This window comes from Poecilia reticulata, linkage group LG10 (genome assembly GCF_000633615.1).
Source record: "Poecilia reticulata strain Guanapo linkage group LG10, Guppy_female_1.0+MT, whole genome shotgun sequence".
NCBI classification, from domain to species: Eukaryota; Metazoa; Chordata; class Actinopteri; order Cyprinodontiformes; family Poeciliidae; genus Poecilia; species Poecilia reticulata.
In genome coordinates this window covers 21,097,288-21,115,932 of record NC_024340.1, presented here as the reverse complement: position 1 = coordinate 21,115,932, position 18,645 = coordinate 21,097,288, and the positions used below count along the sequence as shown (strand labels likewise).

At 38.3% G+C, this 18,645-nt stretch overlaps 3 protein-coding genes and 1 long non-coding RNA gene across 5 annotated transcripts in view; 1 reads left to right on the top strand and 3 right to left on the bottom strand.

Moving 5' to 3' along the window:
* Positions 1-738: 738 nt before the first annotated feature.
* Positions 739-2,205, bottom strand: LOC103471453 (uncharacterized). Its single transcript, XR_001776982.1, has 3 exons — positions 2,115-2,205; positions 1,684-1,747; positions 739-853 (listed from the first exon to the last, which is right to left on the bottom strand). It is a non-coding gene; the product is annotated as an uncharacterized LOC103471453 (long non-coding RNA).
* Positions 2,206-2,779: 574 nt separating this feature from the next.
* nudt22 (nudix (nucleoside diphosphate linked moiety X)-type motif 22) lies at positions 2,780-6,950 on the top strand. 2 transcript variants are annotated; one of them, XM_008420467.1, is made up of 7 exons: positions 2,780-2,937; positions 4,092-4,300; positions 5,326-5,860; positions 5,940-6,065; positions 6,240-6,337; positions 6,507-6,600; positions 6,692-6,950. In XM_008420467.1, the coding sequence occupies exons 2-7, from the start codon at positions 4,212-4,214 to the stop codon at positions 6,788-6,790; spliced, it is 1,041 nt and encodes a 346-aa protein (XP_008418689.1). In that variant the 5' UTR covers positions 2,780-2,937; positions 4,092-4,211; the 3' UTR covers positions 6,791-6,950. The 2 variants fall into 2 exon arrangements, with proteins under 2 accessions (XP_008418689.1, XP_008418690.1); XM_008420468.1 differs by having other exon boundaries at positions 2,780-2,967.
* Positions 6,823-13,111, bottom strand: si:ch211-107m4.1 (heterogeneous nuclear ribonucleoprotein U-like protein 2). Its single transcript, XM_008420466.2, has 11 exons — positions 12,466-13,111; positions 11,397-11,470; positions 11,086-11,319; positions 10,888-11,000; positions 10,534-10,800; positions 10,296-10,418; positions 10,084-10,185; positions 9,806-9,974; positions 9,439-9,663; positions 9,296-9,354; positions 6,823-8,604 (listed from the first exon to the last, which is right to left on the bottom strand). Exons 1-11 carry the CDS (start codon positions 12,945-12,947, stop codon positions 8,527-8,529), a joined length of 1,926 nt encoding a protein of 641 aa, XP_008418688.1. The 5' UTR covers positions 12,948-13,111; the 3' UTR covers positions 6,823-8,526.
* Positions 13,112-13,663: 552 nt separating this feature from the next.
* The window catches only part of LOC103471456 (transmembrane protein 179), a 6,614-nt gene continuing 1,632 nt past the window's right edge, over positions 13,664-18,645 (bottom strand). Inside the window, exons 2-4 of the mRNA XM_008420469.2 lie at positions 18,115-18,252; positions 17,901-17,979; positions 13,664-16,410 (exon numbers count right to left, since the gene is read on the bottom strand). Coding sequence (XP_008418691.1) covers positions 16,213-16,410; positions 17,901-17,979; positions 18,115-18,252 — 415 coding nt within the window. The 3' untranslated portion in view covers positions 13,664-16,212. The remainder of the gene's footprint in view (positions 16,411-17,900; positions 17,980-18,114; positions 18,253-18,645) is intronic.

Here is an 18,645-nt window from a genome sequence, read left to right as displayed (position 1 = left end):
ATCTATCTATCTATCTATCTATCTATCTATCTATCTATCTATCTATCTATCTATCTATCTATCTATCTATCTATCTATCTATCTATCTATCTATCCTCTTTATTTAGACACAATTATGGTTCATAAACAGACAAAAAAAGAACAATAAAAATAAGAAAACTAAAAAAAATATATAATGAAACAATAAATCACCGACACATAAACTAATGCGCCAGTGATTCTACAAACTGGAGAAGAATCTCACTGAGCTTTGAACAGGATTGGTCAAACTCTGCTTGAAGGAGGCTTTCCACTGGCATGCTTATACATTCAAATGTGAAACATTAAATTCCAACTGAGATTAATTTTACTTCTGGAGTGAGATGCCTCAATCCTAAATTATAGCATAATCATGCCATAAGATCAAATCTTTATCTTGATCATTCAGGAAACCTCTCCATGAAAACAGGCAGGAAGCTCCATGTGAAAACAATTAGGAGCTTAGCTTATCTTAAAAAACGCCGCCCCCTTGTGGCTGGTTAAGTGCAGAGTTTTATTAGTGAAGTACCTTCTTTGATTTGTCAAAAAAAGCATTCTTTATTTCGTCCACGGAGGCATCCGATTTGACGCCCAACAGGTCATAGTAGCTTGCAGCTTTTCTGCGGGGATAAAGATAGTTTCTCAAAAACAAGCTGGCAATTAAAGCTGAACGGATTACATAGAACACACACACACATACACATACGTAGATCCACTTGCCTTTGTGCAGAGCTGAGAGACAGCATCCGCAGTCCGCTCTTGTAATACCAAATACAACTCTGACATAGTCGCAGCTGAGCTTCCAGCTGCATGACGAAAAATATTCAACTTTGACCTGTAACAAGGACAGACATAAAACCCAGCAGCGATTTAAAATGTGCTTATTTCTTGTTTAATGAAGAGACAAATCATTAAATGCACAAGGCACCTGTTATGGCCTGGCTCAAAGGCCACAACAACAATGGAGAACAAGACACAAATTGAAGTTGTGTCTTGTTCTTCATATTTTGGTGCATTAACAGATGAAAATCTTTCTTTGTAGCTAATATGATAAAGTAATGTCGAGAAAACTCAAGAAACCCCATGATTCCACAGCTTGCAGAAGCAGCAATAATTCTTAATAGTTGTTTTCAGTAACATTGTCAATTTCTCACATCGTTTTAGAGGAAGATTCAGTCTTTTAAGGTTTGTAGAAAATAGTTTCTACACATTTCTCTCAAGGTTCTACATCAGCTCTCAAATCAAGATGAGGTCTGGATTTTGATTGGGCAGCTGCAACGACTTGATTCCCTTCCTGTTCAGCCATTCTGCTGCACATAACTTTGCAAATCTACGTTGTTCAGCCATGTTGTTTTCAGCGAGACGAGACAGTTACATGCCACATAAAACATTATAATTGACGTTTTTTGCACAGTTTGGCGTTAGAATCAATTTGGTTGGATGTCCATTCCAGGAAAGATAGAAATAGGTCACAAATACTTTACAATTCAGAATAATTGTCATCACAGCAGAACGATAGATGTTAAATAGTTCTGAAACATTCTTATCATCCTTTCCAGACTGAATGGTGAAAACATTGCTAATGCCTTTACAACCAGATGTTGTGAAAACACACACCTGTATGGTTCCAACCAGCAATTTAATTGAGAAATTTTCAGTGTTTACCTTTCACTGTGTTTCCATTGAAGCTGTCGAGGTGGGCAGCCGTAACACATCTGTCAGCAGATGACTGCAAACAACAACACACACAAAGGGTTGAGAACAATCACAAAACAGCTACTGAAATCCACAACTTGTCAGCCTAGCCACTGTATCAGGAAGCGATTTCAGGAGTAACAAACATAGTTACTGAACTGTTGTTTCCTCTCCTGAAATTATAAGAAATGATTCCTGCTGTCAATCAAAATACAAACTGAGTTGACAGGAAGAACACTTAGTTCTGTTGCTAAGGCTAACCCCCAGACTAGCATTAAATGTCTACCAACTCTGCTGTTAGATGGTAACATCAGTGGTTATTTCTATTACTCTGTTAGACGTGAAATATAACTATTAATCAATATATAAGCAGAAGATAAAAGGGACAAAAGGTGACATACCAAATGAGATCACTTTCGTAACACTCCAGTTTTCCAATACATCAAGCTACTAGCATAACGGGAACCGGAAATGAAGCTTAATTTCAAAACAAAGCAGACAGTTTATACCAGCGACCAGCGTTTACACTGTAACTAGAACAAAAAGTAGAACAGAAATATTTGTCGTCACTACCACAATTTTTTGTCACAAAAAGCAATTTATTAACAATGTAATAACCTATATTTTTTCATAGTTAATGTTTATTGGTCTAAATAATAAGTCCTGGCAATAGTATTAAATGCCTTAAAATGTTTGTCTATGATTCTGAGATGTATGACAACATAATTCCTCTCTTTTTAAAGGAGAAAATAAATGCTTTTAGAAACATCAAAGAGGAACACAATGTACAATTTTAGATAACCTACCACAATGGTTAATCTTTGTGTTATTTTTTTAAATTTTGTATGTTTACTTTGAAAATTCCAAAAAAAATGTACTTGGGCAACTTGACGGAAAACAGAGCAAAAACACGCCCCTAACTTTTCCACGATGGGCAACCCTGCGATTACCTTAAGTGGACACATACATTTGATTTTGATCATAACATAATAGTGACATGCATGTCAGTTGTCATAAATAAGCGATCTGTCTGAGCAAAAACATACAATTTTAATCATTCCATTCCACAATCAACTGTAATTTTACAGTCTGGCCACGCGGTGGTGGTAATGAGTATATTTCTGACATCTGACGTAGATTTCGGGGAAAGAGGAAGAAACGACTAGTGTTTTGAAAGGTAGTTCAGTCTGGAGAAAGGAAGCAGGAACAAAACTGCCCAAGCAGGTGAAACATATTATTAAAATAACTTTTAGGGTAAGCTAGTTAATGTTTTGCATGCTAAATTTGTTAAATAACATTATTTACCAATATTTCGTTTCATTGTTACTGTGTTGTTTGTGTTTTTGGTGCTGCTTAGGATGATTATTCATTTAACTATTTGCTTAAATCCAGTGAAAGTGAGCTAAAACTCTAAAATACATTTTTAAACCTTGATATAGGTCGCTAACGGTGACCTATATCAGGTCACCGTTAGCGTCAGATCGTTGTTTTGTTAAGTTTTATTGGTTTAAAATATTAAAGAAGACGAATCTAACATTAAACCACACCTTGCACCTCTGTAGGTTAAAGAGCAACATGAAGTGCATCTGTGGAAGGGGTCACTGATTATACAGTCATCAGCAAAAGCTGTTAACAAATAACTACATTATCTTAACAGTTTCAGACTAATTTGTTATATACGTTAATCAAACCGTACAGTTTTGATTAACTGTACGGTTTAATCAAACCGTACAGTTTGAATTAAAACGTTTACAGTTTTAATTCAAACTGTAAACGTTTGCAATGTTAATACTTTTTTGCTATATCCTCAGCAAGAATGTCTGCATCTAAAAAATACTTTGAAGCTCAGCGATATGCGGGTAATAATTGCTAATGCAAGAGTGCAGTGATTCAAGATACAGTGACACAGCTGTTTTTCCTGACTGAGTCAGGAAAAACAGGTACATGGACAAAAGTTAAGATTCTTAAGTTATCTGAACAGCAAATAAGTGGCACTCATCCAGAATTAATAGATGTTTTAAGAGTTATAATCAGAATCGGAAAAATAATATGACTCTTTGGTGGAATTTGTTGAACCACAAAAGTCTGGCCCACACAATCTCCCATTCTCTTTGATGACCAAAACAAAACCAAATCATGCACATTTGGACTCTGTTCAGTGGGAAAAGCCACTAATTAGTTTCTATTTCTAACTCTAACTCGTTTTATCTCTTGAAGATGCAATATTGATCTAAACGTAGGTATTACTTTCATCCAGCTTTATAATCTCTGATTTGTTTGTCCTTGGTGTTTCTGTTTGCTTACGATGAGTGAACCAACATATGTTATTTTGCCTGACGTCTTTAAAATTATTTACACGTGATTTTTTTTGTCTTTAGGTTTAACCTCACCAGGATCCAAAACGTCATTGTCTTCATATAATTATTACGACCGGTTAAAGGGCCAGGTTGGGCTCAGAGAGAGAGAGTAGTGGACTCCAGTGATCATCCACAGTAAACATGATGGACCCTGAAGTGTGTCTTCTGCTGGACTGTGCACATTGGAGCGGGCTGCGGGAGCACCAAGTACAGGTGGAGCTTTCAGACAGGTACTCAGATCTTTACTGATTTGTAAATGTCATGTTTTATTTCCTTATATTTAGCTTCTGAGCAGCAAGCTATTCTTATATTATTATTTTTTTAATGGGTCCTGGTCAGAAGCTTTTAGACCAATAATATTTTTTTATTATTTAAATTCCTATTTTTTATATAACAGTATTTTTTTATTATAGATTTTTTTTTAAGTAAAAGTACTTGAATTAAATTCAAAACACTGTATTGATCCAAAAAGGAAATTAAATGTTGTAACACCTATTATGAGAAGTTTACACAGAAAAGTATTTTGTCTCCTAGATAATTTTTTTTTTTTTTTGCATAAAGTAGGTTAAAAAAATTTTCATCCAATTTTAAGCTTAAATGTCCATAAAGGTAGATTTAATATTTTTATATGATTTATTTTAGTTTGAAGGTAGTCTTATACAAATGTTTTATTTTTTCATTCCAAAGTATCTTCTAAGTATCTTTTTAGCTGCAAGTGTAGGATTTTTTTCATTAAACTTGTTTCAAGGTCTTATTTCATTAAAGTATGTTTTGGTAAAATCTATGATTTTATAAAAACAACTTGTGTTTTCATATAGAATTAGTTTTTCTTAGTTAAAAACATTTTTTTTTATTTCATTTAAAAGCCATCTTGTATCCAGGTTTTATCTATAAAAACTATCTATTTGTTAAGGAATTTACTATGATTGCTTATTTTTATTTATTTATTTGTTCAACCTTTGTTTAAGCAAGAAGTCAAAATTGAAATTAAGACTCTTTTACAAAGGAGGCCTGGCAAAATTTTGTTAGTTTAGCCTTAAAAAGACAATAGTACACAAACCAGTGTTGATACATAGAACAAAACTTTAACTTGGATCTTAAGACATTTTGTTCCCAGAAGCCTGTTACTACGACAAAGTTTGTTCCATATTTTATAAATGGACCTATGAAAACCAAAAACCTCTGATAACTCTTGAAGAACTGTTGAATAACTCTTTGAGAGATGAAAGTAAATTCTGGATTATAATTCCCTCAGATTCAACAGGCAGACAGATCCTCTTCTTGAGCAGCACATAAACCAGGTTTGGACCGAGCGGCTTTCCAAGGAGCCATGGCTTTTTAACGGAGCCAAATTCAGGCTACATTCCTTCTGCTTGGACTCTCCAGAGAACCTCGGCTGCTTTCAGTCTGACTGTGGAGAGCAGCAGGCCGGTGACGCAGCTCAGCACAGTGGGGACTTTATTAACGGCTGTACACTTCAGACAGAAGATGGTGGAGGAGACAGTCAGAAGATATCACAGCCAAAACATCGCCCTGGTTCTGTTCTCACACTGAGGCTGGGCCTCACCTGCTACAAGGACTACCTGGGAACAAACTGGTCTGGTGAAGTGGCAGAGCTCCGCCGCCGTGGGCAGGAGTTTGGCGACCCTCTGGCTCTGCTCGCGCAGCCCCTGGGCGTCGGTGCCGTGTTGTGCACATGTGATGGTCAGGTGGTGTTCATCAGGAGGAGCCAGAAGGTGGCGGAGGCGGGGGGGCTGCTGGACATTCCCGGCGGCCACCCGGAGCCAAAGGTGACCTTTAAAGAGTAATGATGTTTAATTTAAACCCTCGGTCTGTGGTCGGTCTTCATGTGTTTGCTGCTGTCTTCAGGCGGTGTGTGAGCGTCTGGGCAAGGCGGCGGGTGAAGAGCAGATCAGTCTGGTCATGATGCAGCAGAGGCCGGACGCCGTCGTCTCGGAGCTGTTCTCCTCTATCTGCGCTGAGATCAGGGACGAGGTCACTGTTGCTTCATGTTTAAAATAAGAACACTTCAATTTCAAATCAGCTCTTAACGTGACAGTGGCTCTTCATTGTCCTTTTCTCAGTTCAGTTCAAATGTAGTTTATTGATCCAGAAGGGAGATCAGATTGACAATATTTCTTAATTGTACCCGACCTGTTCTGCCTGCAGATAAATATTCCTTTGAGCAGCCTCGGCGCTCCTGTCCTGATGGGCATCGCTCTCAACAACACCAGCGCTGGACGCCCGAGCTCAGAGTTTTACATCAGGTATTATCCTTTCTTTATCCAGGTAAAAAAAAAATATATCTTAAAGCTACAATCAAATCATAATCAAAACAGAGCAGGTTTAAGAGGAAGTGTTTTCTGTGATGTGAGATATCACCTGACGTCTGAAACATTTGATAACTTTAAGTGACTTCCGTCTCTGCGTCCTCAGCTGCTCTCTGTCTTCTGATGAAGTCAGAACGTTGTATTGGAAAGGAGGAGCCGAGGCCAGCGAGTCCACAGACGTCGTCTTCCTCAGCACAACGGTCAGTTCAGCTCTGAAGTCGGAGGCGTGATTTCCTGCTTCAGCATCGGGGCAGGTTACAGACGTCGTTTCTGTCGTGTTTTGTGTTGCAGGAGGTGATGCAGCTGAACAGAAGCAGCCCTCTGTGGTCGGAGATGTGTCCCTCCGCTAAAGGAGCCATGCTGCTTTATCAGGTGGTGAAACCAGGATAGCCAAGCCAAACCAAACCGAGGAAAGATGAGCACAAAGTTTACCAGTTAAATTTATTCACCTCAAGCACTCGGAGACCAGCAGTGGTGTCAAATCTCTGTTCTTTGTAAAATAAGACGGTTAAAATATTTTCAATAAAAATCTTTTACAAAGTTTGAAAAACTTCTCATCATTTCATCTTTGAAAAACAACCCCAGCTATCTTTGATTGTACAAAACAGCGTGCAACATTAATCGCAATGCACCGTGCAAAAGTTTTAAACCATCCCTCCTTTCTTTCAACTTTGCCTCCAATGAGCCACGTTTTCTTGTAACCTTTTAAGGTGGTCTGGATCAAGTTTTTCTCGACTCTGGCTGCTTTTTGACACAGTCCCTCTAGCTGACCATGATAAGTTAGAAATTGAACTGGAAAAATGGAGGACAAAAGAAGTGTCAAGGTAAAGACTCTAGAAGCTGGTTGATTCCTTCAATTTTAGATTTTCTTGTTTTACATAAAATAATAAAAGGAATAAATATCTAAGAATAGCATTAGGGATTTTTGTGAATATATTTGAATGGTTTCTGATATTAAAAATAAACAAGGCACCTTTATCTTTCATTCCATACAAGTTGACCTGGTGAGATCACTGCGCTTACAGAACTAACACCTACGATTGTGTAGCCTATAGCTTCTCTAACGCACAACAAATGTTTGTTGGGCATTTCTCCAGCACAAGTTTCAGGAAGTCAAGTTTCATAGCACTAAGATTTCTAATCAAGTACTACATCTATTATGAAAACACCCAATCCGTTAAATTAGTTTGTTTTCTACCACTGTATCCGTCCGCTTACAACCATCGATGTGTGAATGTATTATGAAGCAATTCAGGGTTCCCTGGACTCGATAAAGCGCTATAAAAGTACAGGCCACTTAAAATGCACCACATTCTAGGCCTATTTAGCTGTTCAAGATGACAGAAATGTAACTATAGAAGACTTGTTTTTAAGACAAACCTCTCCCGTGATGAAAAAAAAAACTGGCTGGGATAGATTTTTAGAAGACACATTTTTCAGCAGGTTTGTATATAAACTCCACCAGCCCACCTGCATCATGAGGTTCGGAGTTTTGTCACAGCTTAATATCACAGAAATCCCTCAGTACTAAAAATGCAAAACTAACAAATGCATAGAAAAATAAATATATTAACGGAACTGGTATTGAAAATGTAAAACCCTGCATAAATTCACAATAGCTGCTTGTTATACAAATGCATTCAGTGTTGCACATATAAGCAATGTTATGTATTCATTTATCTGCATCCAACTGCTCATCACGGCATTTCCACCATTAGACTCTGGAGAATCATTAAGGTTTCATTGGTCTCCTTATAAGCACAGATTTACTTGCTACTGCTTGCTGTCTGCCACATCTTTGTATCACATCTATTACTTGATTCCCTTTCCGCTTGCGGTCATTATGGCTCTGCAACTACCTCCCAAGGAGCATCAGAGGACCAATACTCCTTTCAGATGAGCCTGAAGTGTCAAAAAACAATTCCAGATTGTGCATTGAAAAAGGAGAATGTGGAGAACAAATGCTTAAAAGGTTACAAGAAAACGCGTTTCTGTCTAATTTCAAATGAGGGACGCCTCATGACTTCTCCAGTGTTGTAGTCGGCATTTGTTCTTCGCAGTGATCGTCATAAAAAACATCCCAGTCCACTGTGACAGCGGCCTCGTTCTTCTTGTTTCATGTTTCCTCAGGAGTAACTCTGGTAGCCGCTGAAACCGAAACTTCTGCTGTAGTTGTAGTTCTGCTGCTGATAAGGCAGGTTCCACTGAAATGACAAGAAAAAGAAAGAATCAACCCGGAGCAACAACACACACACACACACACACACCTATTTAAATACAACATTAAATCTATTCTTATACAGTTAACAAAAATTGGTAACACTGTATTTGAAGGGGTGTGCATAAGACTGACATGACATTGTCATAAACATGACATAACACCTTTCATGAAAATAAAGAAGTCTTTATGAATGTTTATGACAGTTGTCATGAAGTGTCATTCGGTAAATAATGACACTTTTAATGCAAAGTTGCTCTAAAAGTTGCATTGAAAGTGCATTAAAAATGTAAACTTTGCATTACATTATCATAATTTACAAAATCATGCAAAGTTGGCATTTTTAATGGACTTTTAATGCAACTTTTAGAGCAACTTTGCATTAAAAGGGTCATTATTTACCGAATGACACTTCATGACAACTGTCATAAACATTCATAAAGACTTCTTCATGTTCATGACAGGTGTTATGTCATGTTTATGACAGTGTCATGTCAGTCTTATGCACACCCCTTCAAATAAAGTGTGACCCAAAAATCTTCATGGAAAGATTCTAATTTTCTATTGGTTTGGTTTATCAACATCAAATTAAAAATATTTAAATGAGATTATGTGTTGCAACAGAAAGCAATTCAGACTATATTAAGCTGAACAAATAACTGATAAAAATCCCTCACATGTCTGGCCTCTGGTTGTTGACTCCAAGGCTGCATGTCACTTCTTGTGTTGTGCCAACCTTTAGAGACAAAGGCAACATTAACCAGCAGTCTGCACCAGTATGTCTAAATAAAATAAAATATTCATTGTGTCTCATGCCAACCATGAACGGCTCCCCACTGCATCCCGTTTGGCGGTGGAGGACTGAGAAAGTGACGTCTTCTCTTGTTCCATCTGGGTTTCTTGTCTGGTTTGATGACAGGAGGCAGCAGTCTGTGAGCCTCCTCTTTGTACTGCGTCAGGAGGATTTGTGCCTGTTCCTGTGGCAGCTCTGCATACTGTAACTCCTCCATCAGGTCAGGCTGCGGTTCTGGAAGACTGCAGCTCACTGAAGCCAAGAAAACAAACGCAACATCAATGCTGTGTCTGAACAGGGACAAAAAGATCACATAAAGACAATAAATGCCCATCCCTGTGTGCAACTGAAGTTGAAACCCTTTTTCCCAAAAAGGTAAGTAAGTAAATTGAACCTTGGAGTTTGAGCAGGGCGGTCTCAGGGATGCACTCGGCGTCGCTCATTCGACGCTGCGACAGTCGTCTTTTCCACTCGCCGGCAGACGGGAAGATCACCACCACCCGCCGCCTGAAGCCTGCAAACAGCTGCAGCTTGTGTCGACGTGCAGAGAAGAGGATGTTGCACTGGGAAAACACACAAAAAAAAGTTGCATTAAATTATCCACTCACACAACCAGCAAGCTTTTATTTTAATTGGTAATTTTTTTTGTTTTCGGGTGAAGCTCTCGGTTACCTGGTCGAGGATGTAGTTTCCAGGCGTCTTGGCAGCGACTTTAATGAGATCAGTTAGACACTGGGAGGCCTGCTGCAGCCTGCCGTCTCTCTGACCACCACTCTGCACAAACACACACACACACACACAGGTTAGGAGGACTAGCTGCTCTGAAGTGGATCGAGCTCTAAAATAATTGCTCAAATGAATACAAATTGGGGGTTTTCACTGACAAGCATACAAGCGAGCAGGTCTTCTGTCCCCAGCAGTCTGTACTTCTTCTCTGGATGCTGCTTCATCAGCGTCTGAGCCCAAAAACTCTTCCCAGAGCCGGGAAGACCCACCATCATCACCACCTGCAGGGACAGAGAGGTGAAACATGCAGCCTGAAAGATTGAGTACATATTGTGTGCACATTGAAGAACAAATATGAGGCTCTTTAAACCTGAATAGCAAGGTCCAAAATCTAACCTCAGACTGCATTCTGGAGGTAGGCGCCGATGTGATGCGTACTCTCTGACCAGCAGGGAGCGCTGTCAGCGGCATAAATCCCATCGGTCCAGGGTACCACTGAGGGGTTATGTGGTCCAGAAGGAATCGGACTGAACAGTTCTTACAGAGAACATGAGGAACCAAGACTCGACCCCGCAGCAGAGAGGCACTCAGGGAGAAAGCTGCGCCCAGGAAACGGCCGTTTTTATGGAAAAACAACTCAACAGCGCCATCTGCAGAAAAGGCCTGTGGTTGTGGAAGCACAAACAATAAAAAATTTGAGAACAATCCCAGCACCACTCAAACTAAAGAATATAAAGAAAAACAACTCACAGCATAACAGCCAATGATGTCCCCCTCAGACACAGGCTCACCGTACTCCTCTTGGGTTCCATCAGAAACCTTTTTACCGCGTCCATCGTAAGCAAAAGAAAACTCATCCTCCCCTGATATGAAACGCATCAAGTTTCAGTTAAAACTCTCACAACAAACAGAAAAAACATGTTCGGACAAGAGCGACCCAATCCTCACCAAGCAGCAGAGAGGAGTCGCCCACAGACCAGCCCACTCTCAGTTCGTATGGATCCTTGACCTCTTGGTCAGCAGTCAGCAACCTCCTCTCCAGCCGAACCTCAAACCCCACCCGTCCCTGCCGCACCCCGTGGGTGAGCCTGCAGCCGGACCAGAGCAACGGGAACCGATCCCAGAACCGTGGCTGCCCACAGGACCCATCAGAACTCACTTCAAAGTGGAGGTGACAGCCGTCTGTGGAAACAATCAAAGTATCAGCGACGTTTCTAACAGCTTTCCAGAAAAGGAAACTGACTTCACTCTGAACTCACATGGATCTAATCTAACTTTATCTTCATCCCACTCTTCCTCGCCTTTGTCCTGTTGAAGCTGTGGTGATTTGGATCTGGAAAGACACAGTAACTCAATTAAAAACACTTTGTGTGAAGAGAAACTGAACAAATCTGATGAGCAAACCTTCCTGTTAAATGTTCAGGAGTGGAGAAAGCCTCACTGGTCCTTCATACATTTCAGAAAATGACTCAGATTTATTTTTCTAAGCATTATAAATAGTAAAATTAGACGAATATGGACGGTGAAAAAAAATGAAATCAAGCAAACAATTGTAATTCTATTTTCAATCATCCTATTGCCTCTACAACTCAAAACGGAAACATGTAAAACTATATAAAAAAGGATTTTAAAAAGTGGTTCTCTGAGTGTGAACACCCTTAAACTAAGACATTGAAAAAATGTTCTTGGCATCTGTTCCAATTTTAAAATTTGAAAAAAGATTTCTCAAATCTGGACTGTATTAGACTTTATGCAGTTTCTTTAAAGCTGTATATAAAGTCTTAATGGACAATTTTCAAATTAATGTTCATTTGTGTCTTCTTTTGCCAACAATTATGGAGCTTGACAAAAACCCAAGTTGTGATGAAGCAAATCAAAGATGAAAGGTAACCTTTAAATATGAATCAATGAAAAATAACTTTCTCATTCATGAGAAATGTTGCTTTACATTTCTCAACAATTAAAAATAAGGAATGGAGTTTAGAAACTCAAAGACTTTTTCCATACTCAAGCCTTTCTTTTCCAGAGCGTGAAGGAATTCTTGTTAGTCAGAAACACTTTAAATAACACATTTACATCAGTTTGAATCTGGTGGTTTAAATTCAATACAGCCACATCCACCAGAAAGAAGGTACGGAAAAAACATTAAGAATTTAATAGTACCGTTTTCTAATTGAGTTGAACTGCTATAGATCGATTTAAAAATAGAAAAAGTTCTGTATTTATTTAAATCACAAAAACATCGGATTCTAATTGACTTATTAAATTTTTCCCGTTTAACCTCCCATAGCTTTGTAGATTTTAATATTCACTGTATTAAGGATTTACCTTTTGTATCGTATCTCCTCCTTGAACTCATAGAAAGCTCTTCCTCTGCCCATTTCCACAGAGAGAGGACCATCTGAATGCAGCTGCCTGCCCTCCGCCTGGCAGACAGTCTCGGCCCCTGAAAGGCACTCAGAACCCGGTGGTACCGCTGGTGGACCCGGTGGTACCGCTGGTGGACCGGGTTCTGGCTCAGTCTGTGTGGCAGTGTCTGTGTACTCTCTACCCGGGTCTACTTCACACGGCGCAGCGGCACCGTCGACCACCGGCGGTGATGAGGACTCGGTCCGAACCTGAACTTCATCTGGTTCCGTCTGGTTCCGTGTTGATGAGCTGCCCTCCAGCAGTTCTACATGTTCTGACTGCGAGGCTGACCATAGTTTGTCCACCAGGTCAGCCTTCAGACCTCTACTGTCCAAACCCAGTTCGGTTAGTTTCGACCGCAGTTCGGCCACTTTTAACTTCTTAATGTCCACCAGCTTCATTCTTAAGTCATCAGGATAAACCAGGATGTGGGATTTTCAGGGAGAAAAAAGACTCAACACGATAAATAAGGGAGTGATTCAAAACATTGCTTTTTTTCTTCTTCGTCTTCTTTTTGGAGTCAATTGGCGGGCGGTTGCCCTCCTTCAAGTTGCATTACCGCCCCCTGGGGCTAAGAAGATATAACGTTTAAGTTCATCTCAGTTTTTGAACAAATCTAGTTGTTTTAAGAAAAACATCAAAAACCAACACTGACCTAATGTCTGACAGTGTTGGCAAGAAGTAAATTACCAACATTGACACAAATATTTGTGCACCTCATAATTCAGTGGTTCTTCTTCAGACATGTTTATTTTAATCAGAACCGGAATACAAGGATTGACATTTATTCTTATATATATTTTTAAAAATACCACCATTTTCATGCAGGTCATATCATTTTATTTTGCTGTATTTAACAAATACCTCATTGTTATTAAAACTGGCCCACGGGGTTGTGGGCAACACGTGGAGCACAAAACGAAGAGACCTGAAAGAGTTTAAATGTTTGAGTTTTAATCCATCTCAAATTTGAAGGATCCTTGAAATTCATAGAATCATTTCATTACTTTATTTATGCAGATTAATGTAGTGTAGCCATCAATTCAGTAAACACAGGCCGCCGTTTTGTTGCTGGATGTACTTTAGTATCATCAACATACAAAAAGAAACTACAACATAAGAGCAGATATTTTATTTAAATACAGGACAAATGCAAAAACATGAAGATGAATGAGAGAACAAACAGAACTACAGTCAATTCCAATACAAAAACCATTTTATAAATAGCTTCATACGGCAACACCAGCTGATCTCTCTTTACTTCAGACTTCCAGCTCCACTGTTTGTGTTTCATTTCAGCAGCTCTGGTCGTCCACAAAAAGCAACAATTTAAACAGAAAACCTCAGAAAAGTCAGAAACTTTTTTCTTTTCATCGTCATTCTCTGTATCCAAGCTTCCACAGATCAACAAAGTAGTTAAAAAAAAATAAACCAAGCAGATCACCGGAGGAGATCCAGAGAGCAGCTCCGTCCACACAAACAGCACCATCATAAAAGTCGTCACAGGAGCAGAGAGGCTCAGCGGTGCGCACACAGCAGAACATTCAGGTCAGGCTCACACAGTGAGCCCTTTTCCATGAACATGTAGCTCTTTCTCACAATAAAAGCACCACAGTGCTTCATCTGAATAAAACAGAACAAGCTTTTTTTCATCCCTGATGAGGACACAACTGTGCAAAATGTTGGACTCCAGGAGAAATGTAAACAACCATGCTTATTAAATAACCAACAAAAACCCCATCATGATGCATTGTCAGTAACATAAATAAATAAAACAGAAAGCACAGTAAATGTTCTGAACAACATTGGTTATTAGATCACTGGACTATTATAGCATTTCTGATTAAATTAGTCGAATCCTTTCAGTTTGAGATTATAGTGAAATTTTTGTTAGGACTGACTTCTGACTACTTTTATTTACTTCAGTTGTTGTTTGCCTCAAATTTATCTCACAGCATTTTAATGTTAGACTAGAATTCCCTTCTGTTTTGGCCATCTTTGAGCTCGTCTCTACACAAAGCGACTCTCAAAACTGTACACACCCCAGTTAAAATGCCAAATGATTATTTGTCTCTTACCAAGCAGTTTTACACAAATATAATAGAAGATCAAAAATATAATGCAAAGGCCTCATCAGTCAGGTGAAACGTGAAAAAAGATCCACAGCACTATATAAATATATATATCATTTCACAGTAAAAACAGATAGAAACTGTTGAAGAAAATAAGGGACACAGTAACGTTACGAAAACTGGTGCCAAGAGAATGACAGCAACATTGAAGGAGCTGCAGGAATCTCTATCAAGCATTTGTTGTGCTCTATGTGTGACAACAATGTTCTATGTTTTGCACTAAGGAGTAGGGCTGCAAGACTGAAGCCTCATATTTCAAGTAAAACATACAAAAAAAGACAAAAATATCCCTAAACCTTGTGAGGAAATGAGTTAACAGTCACATTAAAACACAATTGAACTTTAGGCCACAGTAAAAAAAAAAAAAAAAAAAAAAAAAAAAAAAAAAACCATTTGATCCAAAAATAACATTGGACATTATTAAAAAGACCAATGTGAAGCATGTTGATGGCAGCATCAAGATGGAACTAGAGTTTTTGTCCACCAATCATGAACTGTTCCAAACATCAATTAACTTTTTACCAAAACCCTTCCAGAGTCTGCTAGAAAGCTGAATGTGAACAGGGTTTTTATTTTTCAAGTCAAATCAATAAAAGAACAACTTCATAAAAGGATGATTAATGGTGTGGATTGGCCTAGCCAAAGTAAAGATCTGACATAAAAATCAAAGGGGGCTGTGAGCAACAGATCTCCTCATATTCTGATATATTTGGAGAGGTTTTGCCAGGTTGAGCAGGTAGATAATGTCAAGTGAGAAACCTTTTTCAGTTACATTAATACAAACAACGTTTGTTTCTCAAAGACAGTTTCTAAATTATTTATCATAGCCTTTATACACATCACAAAAACCTGTGTTTTTATCAGGAGTGTTGCTGATGTTTGAGGACCACCGTACATATAAAACATGTTCTAATTAGGTGATTTACCTAATTTAGCAAAAAGATTGCAAATCATTGGTTTTATAGCCGTTTAGGTTACCAGGTAAAAAAAATCATGTAGCTGAGCATAGATTTTCTGAAATAAACAGTATGTCTTACTCCAAAACATCACACACTTTGATAATTCCATCTTCGTAGGAATGTCATACAACTAAAAAAATTTATTAAAATGCAAATTTTAAGTAAAGCTGGCAGAAAATCACCTGAAGTTTTAATGAGTAAAATGATCCAAATATTTTGTCAATCAAATTCTCAATTTTAACCATTTAGGTTTTTCTTTTAAGTCAAAGTTCCCTTTAAACTAGATAATTCACATGCTTTGTTGTATATTTTATAATCTTGTTTAGATGCATCTCTCAGAAAAATTAAGGTAATAATGACAACAAACTGTATCTTTGGCATTTCCCTACTGCAGTTTCTTGATGCTTCTTTGCAGATAATATAATTAAAAAGGTCAGGCTCTGCTGAATAAGATGAGGCATATAAACAGTAAGACGTGCAGAGTGGACATTATGAGTGGTCATAATGAACAAAATGAGGTTTAAAACGGTGGCGTTAAATGTGAGGAGCTGCGTCACTACCTCACTGCCTCCCTGTCAGACGCAGACACTTGGGGTTGCAGGGGGAAGAGGAGGCGTCGGGGAGCCGCTGTCGAGGGGAGTGTGTCCCAGCAGCAGCTCCTTGTCTCGGTGCAGCCAAGGCCCCGTGATGTTCTGCCTGTGGGAGTGGTAGAGCCGCAGGAAGGCCAGGATGGACTGAACCAGCCACAGGGCCGTCACAAACCACAGAGACGCCTGAAGATGCAAAGATAGACTTACAGTCACGACTATAGGCCAAAAACATCTCTGAAAGTTTGGAGTCACGTACTCAGTACACAGTACATTGTATTGTGTGTATCAAGCAGAGTTGTTTTGGTATTTCAACCATAGGAATCTATGTGATACACCAGGGGTCTGCAACCTGCGGCCACAAGTGGCTCTTTGAACATTTCACAATGGCTTTTAATAACTTTGGCTTGGCTAAAAAAAAAAGAAAAAAAAAAGAACCAGCTAATATTTTTAAATGTAGAGAAGATAACAACACAGATTTTAAATAGTTTTCAGTTTATTCCTGCAGTATTTGAATTGAATTTCCACAAAGACAGACACTAAAAGTATTACTAATATGTTTTTAGATTTCATTTTATTGCCATTAGGTTGGAATCCAGGTGCATTTTTAATTTTCACATAACTTTCCATTTTACAGAAATAAATCCATCCTGTTTGCTAATTTTGCTAATTTTTATCTTCATCCTTATTTTAAATTCTAAAAATAGAAATAAAATGGTAGTTATTTAAAAATGTCAACAAATTACCAATAGTATCTATTCATCTGAAATTTTAAGTTGCCCTTTTTTCCCTAAAGGTTGTGGGACATTTGAAATTAGTTTTATTTGGCTGCCATGAAAGTGAAAATGTCTATGTTTGCAGACTCCAGTGCTACACCAACACAGACCAGTGAATAATTGAGCTGGGAGGGAAATGCTACACAGATTTCCCTTTTTTTATTATAAATATAATGTTTAAAGGTGAACCTCTGCCCAATCTCAAGTCTTTTACAGTCTCTTAAGGGCTTTTTTCCCCAGGATTCTCTGTGCCTTTCTCCCAAACAGACAAAATGTCTTGAAGAAAAACATCCATGATACTGCCACCACTTGTTTTCACAAAGGGGGTGTTGTCTAGTTTCTACCTAATGTAGAGCTGTGTATGTTGGACAGAAATCTGAAACGTATAAAAAATGTTAAACCATGTATTACTTTTCTTCAAAAATCACTACCTCTTGTTGGTTTATCACATAAAAATGCAATAAAATTCATTAAGGTGTGGTGCTACAACTTCACAAAAGCTAAAAAAAGATAGTCTGTTGGGTGTAAATATAGTAGTTTTGCAAGAGACTGTGTGAATATTTCAGTTTTGAATCCATGAACTATCAGTTTGTTTCGGAGACCTCCAGCTGTTTAATCTGGCAATACTTAGAAAAGTAGGTCAAAACCTTGAATCTCCCGACCAAACAGATTTTAATCTATTTATATTTGAGATTATATGATTCTATGCCCAGGATCAATGTCTCCTTTTCCACTGAATAAATGAAACATCTAGATTTTTTACTTCAGTGATGACATTACTGATACTTGTCCCGTTTTCTCATCATTTTTGATCATGTGTCGCATTTATTGGCTGTCAATAGAGTAATGAAAGATACTATCATGTTAGGCATGTTGGTGTGTTTCAGTTTGAGCTCCTACCTGAGCCAGACTGAGATCTGTGTAGAAAGTAGACGTGTCAACATCCAGGTAAAGAGGGACAGACTGGGACTCTGCACAACTGAACACAAAACAAGCATGAAAGACAAGAGAAGTTATTGCCAATGCTCAAAATTGTGAACACAGGCCATAAAAAGTTGTTTTACCCATCTGTTGAAACATTTATTACTGAGACAACTTTATCATTTGATTTTACCTGTAGGGACGTGTGCTGTCATCGGTGACTGTGTCGCACCAAGAGCTGAATCCCAGAGACAAAATGACGCTGGATCCCGCAGACAGGAAGAGCACACAGGCGCTCAGCAAGACCGTGAGGAAGGATGAAAACAGGGTGCTGGGAGGCGATGCACACATGGGAAAACATCAACTTAAACAGTGTTTATTACATAAAAAGATAAAATGTATTATTTATGAGACAGTATTGGGTTAGTTTGAGCCTGTATTTACCTTTGCAATACTCCATTTTCCATGTTTAAACCACTTTTTATATTGGAAATTAAATATATATAAAGCCTGCAACAAATTCAATTGTTTAAGCAGTAAAAAAAAAAATCAGCAATTATTTAAACTTGTAAACATTTTATTAATACAAAATTTAAAGTATAAATCATTGTTTAAAATGTAAATGTATATATTAAAATCTCACATAATCATGTGTGTTTACTTCATAGTTCATGTGCTACAAACCACCGTAAAATAATGACATAAACAGAGAAATACATATATA

Coding starts and splice junctions, on each gene's coding strand:
- nudt22 (XM_008420467.1), top strand. CDS start 4,212: ATGATGGACCCTGAAGTGTGTCTTCTGCTGGACTGTGCACATTGGAGC. Junction 4,301..5,325: donor CAGGTGGAGCTTTCAGACAG/GTACTCAGATCT, acceptor TAATTCCCTCAG/ATTCAACAGGCAGACAGATC. Junction 5,861..5,939: donor GCGGCCACCCGGAGCCAAAG/GTGACCTTTAAA, acceptor TGCTGTCTTCAG/GCGGTGTGTGAGCGTCTGGG.
- si:ch211-107m4.1 (XM_008420466.2), bottom strand. CDS start 12,947: ATGAAGCTGGTGGACATTAAGAAGTTAAAAGTGGCCGAACTGCGGTCG. Junction 10,186..10,295: donor ACCTGCTCGCTTGTATGCTT/GTCAGTGAAAAC, acceptor GTGTTTGTGCAG/AGTGGTGGTCAGAGAGACGG. Junction 8,605..9,295: donor AACAACCAGAGGCCAGACAT/GTGAGGGATTTT, acceptor TTGTCATTTCAG/TGGAACCTGCCTTATCAGCA.